Source organism: Trematomus bernacchii, unplaced genomic scaffold (genome assembly GCF_902827165.1).
Source record: "Trematomus bernacchii unplaced genomic scaffold, fTreBer1.1, whole genome shotgun sequence".
NCBI lineage: Eukaryota > Metazoa > Chordata > Actinopteri > Perciformes > Nototheniidae > Trematomus > Trematomus bernacchii.
In genome coordinates, this window is record NW_022987689.1 from 2,863,300 (window position 1) to 2,873,379 (window position 10,080).

Here is a 10,080-nt window from a genome sequence, read left to right on the forward strand (position 1 = left end):
AATAGACTTCATGAAACTGACACTGTGGCCAGGAGCTGTTACAGTAACTAACATGTTTCAATGCTGATTCATGCAATTCAATATGGGGTGAATCATGGCTTAAATTGTGTGGTTTTCTTTTGAATTTTTAAAACTTTTCTTTGACTCACACTATGACCCTAAATCAGAGTAGCTAAAAGATTAGCTGTGGTTGGGTAATGACATTTTTTGTGGTCTACAGAATGAGTCTTCAGAAACTGTTGTGTGTTGTTGTGACAACAATGAGTCAGCACATTCTTTTATGATAGATCCTGATTTAAGAGCAAACATTTATAGCAACATTACAATAAAACTGTGACTCGTTGTGGTGGTTACCTGGCTGATATGTCGGTGAAATGCACAAAGGATGAGATGACAACACCGATTCGACCCTTGCCGCCCTGAAGAAAGAAGAGAGAGATGATTCACTACACATGCAGCACTTTATCACTTACTGTTGTGAGTGATAGGATTATACATTGTCTGGGAACATTTCCACCACAACATACACATGTTTTTTTTGCAAAAATTAGAACATCATTGTTGTTTTTCCATGAAATCTGTTAGTCTATATCTGTGACATGGCCAGCTTAGAGAAAAAAAGTCACATATTTCTCTCCACCAATCTTGATTTAGCATTTTTTATGAAGGTTCAAGGTTCAGGGTTAGTTTATTTGTATAGCACATTTTAAGACTCATGCCCCTTTCACACCAACGCAGTTCCAGGGCCGGTTCGGAGCTGGAGCTTGAAAAGCACTGGTTTTTCCTGTTCACACCGCAGCGGAGCCGCCTCTAAGCTCCGGAAACCGGTTTGTTTCGAGCACCAAAAAGTTGTCCGTCTAGAAGCAAGAACCGCATACGTCACGCTTACGTCGGAGGGGGGCGAGATTAACCTGAGCTAACAGTTAAGGCGAGTACGGCAAATCAAAGTTGTAACAAGCAGTAGTGCTGAGCAAAGTGACTAGAACGCAACCACACACTTGTAAAAAAAAAACACGCTTTATAAAGTCAGGCAACACTAACCAGGCTTCTTGTGATTCTGTTTATTTGTACCTTACTTTGACCATCCGTTCGCTGTTATTGATCATTGTGGAGAGCAGGCAGACGTTTTGTTTTGTATTATAGCATGCTATCGGATGGAATCAATACATGGGCTGCACAGGTTGTCATGTCCGACTATCACAAGTAGAACCATAATGAAAAATACGCCGGTAAAATGTGCCTGTAGAAAACGGCTTATGCCACAATAGGATAGCAACAAGTAGTCAAGTTATAGTCAGTTTAACTTCGGTTGCTATGCTAACATCACCCATTTTATATCAGAGACACTTTCATAACAGCGTTGTGATGCCAAACAGCGTCAATTCAGACTGACACACATTCACTTAAGGGGAAAAAGTCACATATTTCTCTCCACCAATCTTGATTTAGCATTTTTTATTAAGGTTCAAGGTTCAGGGTTAGTTTATTTGTATAGCACATTTTAAGACTCATGCCCCTTTCACACCAACGCAGTTCCAGGGCCGGTTCGGAGCTAGAGCCTGAAAAGCACTGGTTTTTCCTGTTCACACCGCAGCGGAGCCGCCTCTAAGCTCCGGAAACCGGTGCTTTTCAAGCACCAAAGAATTGTTGGTCTAGAAGCAAGAACCACATACGTCACGCTTACATCGGAGGCGGGGGCAGGGGTGGGATCAACCTCCTGAACAACAACAAAAAGCCCGCGTTTTATCCAGTTTGTACACAAAGCAAACAGAGCAAAACAAAAACGAGTAGCGCTTCAATACAATCGGCCATTGTTGTTGTTGTCGATGTGAGGGGTTTCCGCGCGGTTTGGCTTTATGAAGCAGGCATGTAAACGGTTACGTCATGACGCAAACGATGACGCAATGACGCAGCACCACTCGGGCTCTGGGCGGTGTGAACAAAGCGGGGGCTGAAAAGGAAAACCGGTTCCGAACCAGAAAAGCTCTAAGCTAGAACGGGAACCGCGTTGGTGTGAAAGGGGCAACAGAGGCAATTCAAAGTGCTTCACATAGGCATTTAACACGTAATCATTAAAAACACAAACAAAAAAGACAATTCATAAAAGCGATAAAATACTGGCTGCAGCTAAAAGTGCAATGATAAGGCACGGTTAAAGGATCTCACGTTAGGCTGCGTTAAAAAGAACGATTTTTAACCTCGATAAGAACCCAGGGTTGGGGCGGACCTCAGAATTTCAGGCAGTTTGTATTAGAATATGATGTCATGAATACTGAAAGTCATAGAGAAATACTTAAAATATTAGGTTTTTAGGGCAAAAGAGCAACAAAATAGACTTCAGAAATATGTTATGACAAAACATTTAAAATAATATCAAATGTTGAGAGATTGCTTGATTAATAAAGCAGAACTAAAACTAAAGCTGATACAAAACAAACGCTTGATGCTCACCCTGCAGTGTATCACCACCACATGAAGGGGGTCAGCATTGAGCCAGCTCTCCATGGCCTTACAGATGGTGCAGATCTTATCCAGGGGTGGAGCGTGCATGTCAGGCCAGCCTGTATCCAGAGTCTGAAAACACATCACACTCTTAACACATACAGTAGTGCATTAACAATCTAGATTAGACTGTTTATTGTAGCTGGTTGCACAGAGCTGACAAAGAGTTTGAACCTAACTCTATTTTGCCATTCAAATTAATTGTATTTGTTCTTTTGGGTATTGATGTAATTTCTTATTTTATTTTACTTTATAGATGACACAGTAAACTTACCTTTGGGTTCATTTTAGTGAGATCATGTCTTTTCTCTGACAGGTTGATAATCTAAAGAGAACACATGACAAAGTCAATGACTTGAAATGTTGTCTTTAAGATTATTGCATTCTGCTTTAACACTGGTTCCTACATTTATACGAGTGAAGATGCACTATGCACTTTGAGATCAATACTCTCATGTCAATATCCTATGTAAGCCCATCAGCCCTGACATCAATACGGTTTGCACTTAGATACTTGATCTTATTTCTAGGTGAGCAGCACATGGAGGAGCACTGACCAGGTAATTATCGGCATGCTTGGACTTGAGCATTCGTGTGACATCCTTCAGATTGTGAGAGTAGATCTCCTCTGTGCAGCCCCGGGGGAAGGACACGGCAATGATGCGCTCTGTGATGTACGTCAGGTCGAGTTCATATCCCTCCTCCATCATGAATCTTGGATCTTCCTGTTGAAAAAAAAAAGGAAAAAAAATGAATAACCTCAAACCGTTCCCGCTTAAAGCAGGTGACTTTGCTCAAGTCAATATTTGGTGGTCAAAGTCCACAGCTTTAGTCATTGTGTCCAAGTCTGCCGCGGTAAATCTTTAGAGATCGACCTCAATTCCAGATTGTACAACAGAGGTCAACATTGTGAGTCACACACACAGTACTTTTTGTAACGGAACAATATATATCAAGGGCTTTTGAACATGTGAGAGATGAGTGCCTCTTATCACCATTGCAAACAATAAATACAGAGCAGTGCTATCAAAAGGTTGAACACCAGCAATCTAACACCCAATGTAAGTCAGTCGGAACAACAGTGACAAAGACCAAAAATAACTTTCAAACAACACCGGTTAGAACCAGTTGCTGTAAATCCCTGAGTGATGCCGTGTCCCTGTGACCTCATGGCCATGCACTTCCTGCGGTGGTAGTCTGGAGAGAGCCTGTCTCACCCCCCACATCCACAAACACATCCCTTATTCTCTTATCTAGTCATCTCTGTATGCTCTGTGCGGGTTGTCAGCCGTGTAATAGAAAAGTGTTGCCTGCGGCCATCACTTGTGCTGATGCTATTAGCCAATCCATCAATAAATCAAACAAACTGCTTTTATATTGAGTTTACACGCCGAATATGTTTGTTGCTTTTCCAGTTTATTATGAGGATTGGCTGCTTCCCTGTGTATTTATTATTATGATTGTGAAATTAATAAATGTGGATTTATTTTACATGCATTTCCTTTATAATGTTAATTTGATCATATAGGAAATGACAACTGACCCTTTTTGACATTTCATAACATAACAAAATATGCTCTGCCAAAAAGTACCATGACAAAATCTTGTTTATTTTTTGACTGATTTGGAAATATGAGACACCAAATACAATGAAATGACTATATTGTATTATATATTATTATTTGAATTATTTAGAAATTGTTATAATAACCTCTAATTATATCACATTGTATATGTTCTATTGCAGTACTATACTGTCTATTATGTTATATGTTGTGCAATTTTATTACATTATTGTATCACATTTATATATAAATACAGACCAACACTTGCTATCATATGGTGTATTATTCTGATGTATGCTGTTATAGTGGATTATATAATATTACATATACTATATTTTGGCTAATAATCACACAACTTTATCACTTCACTTGCAACAGTATTGTGGTATTAGTTGAAGTAAAACAATGTACATTACATGTCACTTGTTAGACACTTTTATCCAAAGCGACTTACATACTCAATACTGTGGGCAATCCCCACAGGAGCAATTTGGGGTGAAGTGTCTTGCCCAGGGACACAACGACATGCTGACTGCAGTGGGGTTTGAACCTGTGATCCAAACACCAACACACAACCCACTGCACCACACGCCTCCAACATTAGTACCATATGGGCACTGCTCAACTTGTAGTGTTTAGCTGAATGTATCTTGTATAGTTCCTATTTCTATATATTAGATTATTGTCTTACAGCAAACCCAACCTACCTACCTTTTGAGTACGCAAGAATTAGCTGTGTGCCCAAAACAACTTAACTATACTCATGTGTAGCATTTAAAAAAAAAAAAACTGATCAACAGAGCTTGATACGCACACACACTCTCCAAAACACATTCCTAACACTGCCAGAGATATCATCATCCTTCTTGAATGACTCGAATTGTTTGTTGTGATTAAATGATCCACTCTCAAGAATGTGTCCGTCAATAAGACTGCAACGACTGCAGGCTACAGCCCGACACTTTGAAGGGGGCCAGAGAGGGAGCCATAAACCAGGGACAGTGTGGCCACGGCTTAAACCAACCCTCAGAGCGGAATGAAAGAGGCCATGTGTATGAAGAGGTCATCACTTGGGGAAACAGGGCTGGGTGTTTAGTGCGTGTGTGTGTTGGTGGAGGTGGTGGGAGCGGGGCAAAGAGGTCCTCGGGGATTGTTGGAATTAATGGTGGGGTTAGTCTATTTCCCCTGAGACTCTAAAGGAAAAACTGTTGACTAATGGGAAATTAATGAACAGGTCGGCTTTGTGTCTCTCCAGGGCAGGGGCATGGGAAGGAGGCTTAGTAATGTTTTGGAAGTGTAAGAGTACTCTGCTAACTAGAGATGGGAAAGACATCTAACCTACACTTAACCTCAATGTGACCCAAGAGTGGGAAAAAACATTAATTCATTTGGTGTATACAAATCTGTTTAAAATATTTTTGTAATAAGTTTGACATTCTGGAAAATAGGCATATTCGCATTCTTGCAGAAAAAGCAAATAAGCTTAATAATAATAATAAATGACACTTACATAGCGCTTTTCTAAAAACTCATTAAATAACGAATTACATAAGAACTTTCAAGGTAACTAAACAAAAGGTAAATAAAGGTTTCATCCAACTCAGATAAAACCCATGAAGATGCACACAAGTAGTTAACATCACATTATTTAAAAACGAAAACACATAAAACTTTTAAAATATCAATTTGTGGCTTAATAATTTCTCCTGCAGCATTCACACTGCAGAACAACATCCTTTTCCTACTAGACCTCTCATTTCTCCCACTCATCATTCAAGCTAACATGAGCGACGTGCCCCAGCACGCACTAAAGATAATTGGTCTTTAATTTGCACTGACTGCTTTTGTTCCTGGTTTGAGGCGCAGCATTAGCTCACAAAGGCAGAATAAGCAGTGCCAAGGAACTCAAATCCTGAGCCCACCCATGGCACTGGGAGAGTCAGGCTGGTAGAGTAGCGGGGTAGGCAGAGAGATTGGAGAAAAAACGGGTTGCCAGGTTTTTCGGTGAACAAGCTGCGACAGGTTTACCGAGGTCAGGATGTTGGGGGATTAGGGTGTGTCTGGCTCCCCCAGCTCCAACCCTGCAGGTAAGAGCTTGACTAGGCTGCGTGGGTGCTGTCAGCCACGTTCACACATGCATGACCATCACTTGGGACCAGCTCCAAATGCCTTTCTTTCAAGTACCCAGAAGAACGCTAACAATAAGTTAATCAAACATTCCATTTATGTGTTGAAGAAATGCAGGGAAGGCTAAGCGGGAAGGCACATTAAAGAGCTGGGATGAATCTATTTCAAGAGCCACACCCTTCACCTGCCTGTAGGCCTACCTCTGTATGGAATCTTCCATTTTGTATGAGCAGGTGAACCATGAGATGAAGGAGGCGGCATCATGTAATGCGACATAAACAGCAGAGAACCGTCTCAGAATCCAGACATCAGTTTGTCAGACCCAAAAGGGTTAAATCATGCCAACAGTGACCTCATAGCTGTTTTTACTTAGTGAGTACACTGTGGTAACAACAGTTGGCAAAGACTTTGCATGCTTGTCTGTCACAAATAATAAAGAATCTCCCGAGCCTGGGGTTGAGCCACAGCAACCGAATCCATTTACGCAAAAGTTTGTTTGTATGTGATCAGGCCGGTTGCTACATGTCTAGGCTCCATCGACTGTATTTTCCATTAGCGATCTCAGTGTGGCCATCACAGTGCAGATTGCTTTTACATATTTGTGCATACCACTGGAAGAGAAAATACAGTGTAGAGTGTCTTGGGTAAATAAGGGAAGGAACACAAAGGAAGTGCATATTCTTAAAGACATATGCACTTCCTGAGATAAAGTTATCAACCCTGATAAAAGATCAGTGAAACAGAAAGGTTAAGATGTAATTAATAGTGGGAGACTTGTATTGTTGTTATCAATGAAGGTATCAATTCCTTTTTGGTTCAGTATTAAGTTTGTAAAATGTATAAACAATGACGAATTCTAATTGCAATTCACTATCAAAGCCCACCAAATGACTTAAAGCCAAAATGTGTTCAATAATTCCTTGAAAAAAAGCTGCGACGGAGAAACTTTAATCTATTTTTTACTGAAAATATATATATAAATCTACTTAACTCAATCAACATTTCAATAGATAGGTTGCCAATTAGTAAAAGGTGTTTTAAATAAATAAAAGAAAACTCAAATGTCCTCAACATTATGCCTGCAAACATATGAAAGCAATTAAGGCAACCCCCTCTCCCCATAACACTTCAATAATAAATTGAAATGCTTCTGTTGGCTCCGGCTTCTAGTTTATGATTGACATGTTGAGGTAAAGGCCTCAATTATGTGACAACTTATATTTTTATAGGTCTATTAAACCGAAAATATGCGTCTGAAACCAAAAATGAATGCACTGATATTCCTTGGAGCACAAAACCCCAACTCAACACAAACTTTCACTGGAACAGAGCTGCAGCTTTTGAGAGGTTGAATTCAAAGAGGGGTGATAAAGCTCATCCAACCCAGCATGTAGGCCCGGGCTGTTTTGCACCTCTGGAAAAAGCTGCTACACACCTCTGCCTCTTGGGAGATTCTGGACAGATTAATGATCTCCTAAACTGCTTGTCTGCAAACCTTAGTAACACCTTAAGTGCCATAAATGTTTCAGGAATTCTAGCTGCCGGCAGGGCTGGAAGGTAACATGTTTTAACCTTTTTTACTAAATGTAGCTTTTTATTTCCTACTCTTTATTTGTTTCCCAGCACATGAACATATCATTATCTGCCTGTTTACAACTCAATCAGATGACAGGAGTTTTACAACCAGAACAGATTTGTTTCTTGCTATTGTCATCTGTCTGTAGCCCCCACTTGGAATTTAGCATTCACAGCTAATAGCCACCTAAAACACCTTGATACCCTCAGCTTAACTGTTTCAAACTGCCTTGTATTCATACTTGGCACGAGCCAATTCTGCGGGATAACATGTCCACAGTGACATAACAGGCTGGTTGAAGGGCCCCGAGAGGGACAAGGCCGCCCACAGTTTGTTCTGGCCTTTTCCTGTCAGGGGCTTTATATGTTTACGAAATGACTTTGACACCCATTTACTGCTGAAGAACTGAAATAAACAAAACCATGAGTACGTCTATTGAAGAAAAAAAGGCATGGAAGGGGGGAGATGAGTATTTTTAGTAAGTTTATTTAGTAACCCTGGAACTCCAACATGTATTTGTCCCACATTTTCATGAGATATGTTGAAGGGAATACAAATGACAGCCCTGAGCAAATCTGTGCACCCTTAAGGCTCCTAAAGTGCTCCCTAATTACCGTTTTCTATCCCAAGGTCATTGTGGAATGCGTTCCAAAATGGATTACGTTCCAACTCTCGCTCTCTCATTCCCTCCATCTCTCTTTTTCTCTACTCTCTTTATAGCTGTTACAGCCTTCCTTCTTCTGGTCTCCTTCTCTCTGTTTAATGACTTACACATGTCAGCCAAGTGGCCATGGCACAGCCGTGACAAAGTGAAATGCCCCAGCGCTCTGTCCCATGCTGTTCCTCCCAGGGTTAGATCACAGTGTTCTGTTTACAGTACACAACCCCAACCTTCTGCCAACCCACCTGTCCAAACCACACCATCAGGATCCCCATTCATCTGTCGTCCTGCCAGCCCTTTGTAATTACCACCTAACACTTTGGGTTTTCTGATGCACCTTTTTTTCCGCCTTGAGGGGCAAGATATTGTTCATACGACTGACTTCAAATTGAACCACGGACAAAAGCTATAATTGCCAGTTCAAAAATGTTTCTCCTGTCTTACTGGGTCTGTAATTAAAGCTAATCTTGAAAGAGTTTAACCTTTAAAATGTTCTGAACAACCTGCATGGTTTATGTTGCCTGACAGAAAGAGGGTGTTAATGCAGGTGTGTGTCTGATTTCCAAAGGAGTGACTGATATTCAGGTGAAGAGGGTTGAAGCTGTTGTGATGTAAGGGCGCTTGTACATGTCATCAACAATGGCTGCCTGAAAAACACAGCCCTAGGGCCACAAATACCACGCAGCAGCTGTAGCTCAAAGAGAAAAAAGCCATACTCTTGTTCTGATTGTGTACATCATTTATCTACCGACTGAGAAATTCAAACAGGCCACACATGGTTTCTTTTGGAACTTTTCAGACTACTGGATACAAGTCTTCCACAAGAATGGCCCCATGTGTTTCACATTATAAAAAGGTCTCCAGAGCCCACAATAGCAAGGAACCCCAAATTATAGCCATTGCAAAACACAGTTCATTGAGGAAGACATTTAAAAGATAAAAAAGACCCAAATATTGAAATCCAAGATTCAGGAAGTTCAATTCAAAGACTTTAAATAATACTCGTTCACATTGAACAGGGAATCAGTGCTGGGTCAGTTTGAATGAGTCCCTTCTCTGTGCTGCTGGAGGAGCTGGAGCAAAACACAAACACACATCTCTGGTTTTAGTCGGAGCCAAAATAAATAAAGAGGGCAGTGGCCTGTTTTGCACTTTGAATAATTGAGCAAACTCAATGAAATGTGACTGAGCAAAGAGCTGAAGAGAAGAGAAAACGAAATCCACAGTGTCTGAAAGTCTAATCCTGCCCTTAAATACTGACCAGCCTGGCTTTAAAAGGCATCCCTGCTAAGAATTGACCGTGTAAAAGTTCAAACACAGTGCCCTTACCTTTTCAAACGGAAAGCGAGCACTTTGATTCTGGTTTTTTTCTCCTCTGTGTCCCTTTGTCAGTCGAGGCTGCAGAAGTAGTGGGTAAAGTCCTGATCAGAGAGCCCTCAGCCCGTCATACAGGCTTAATGCAGGCTGAAAGGCTCATTTTCCTCTGCTGGAATGTGCTCAGCTGGACCCGGTCCTCTCCTTTTCAGAGGCTGTCGGTGATAAAATGGAAGCCTGAGTTCGGTTCCTGGTCTGCTGCTGTTCTGCTGCTCAGCCCCCCTGCACACTTCCTCCAGTCCGGGCCGCTGCAGCCGCCACAAGTCCTGGCATGG

General features: G+C 41.2%; 1 protein-coding gene across 1 annotated transcript in view; it reads right to left on the reverse strand.

Annotated features, from left to right (window-relative positions):
• The window catches only part of LOC117488733 (tensin-3-like), a 32,977-nt gene extending 22,897 nt beyond the window's left edge, over positions 1–10,080 (reverse strand). The window contains 5 exon segments of the mRNA XM_034137793.1: positions 355–419; positions 2,452–2,574; positions 2,777–2,827; positions 3,060–3,227; positions 9,761–10,080. Coding sequence (XP_033993684.1) covers positions 355–419; positions 2,452–2,574; positions 2,777–2,827; positions 3,060–3,212 — 392 coding nt within the window. The 5' untranslated portion in view covers positions 3,213–3,227; positions 9,761–10,080.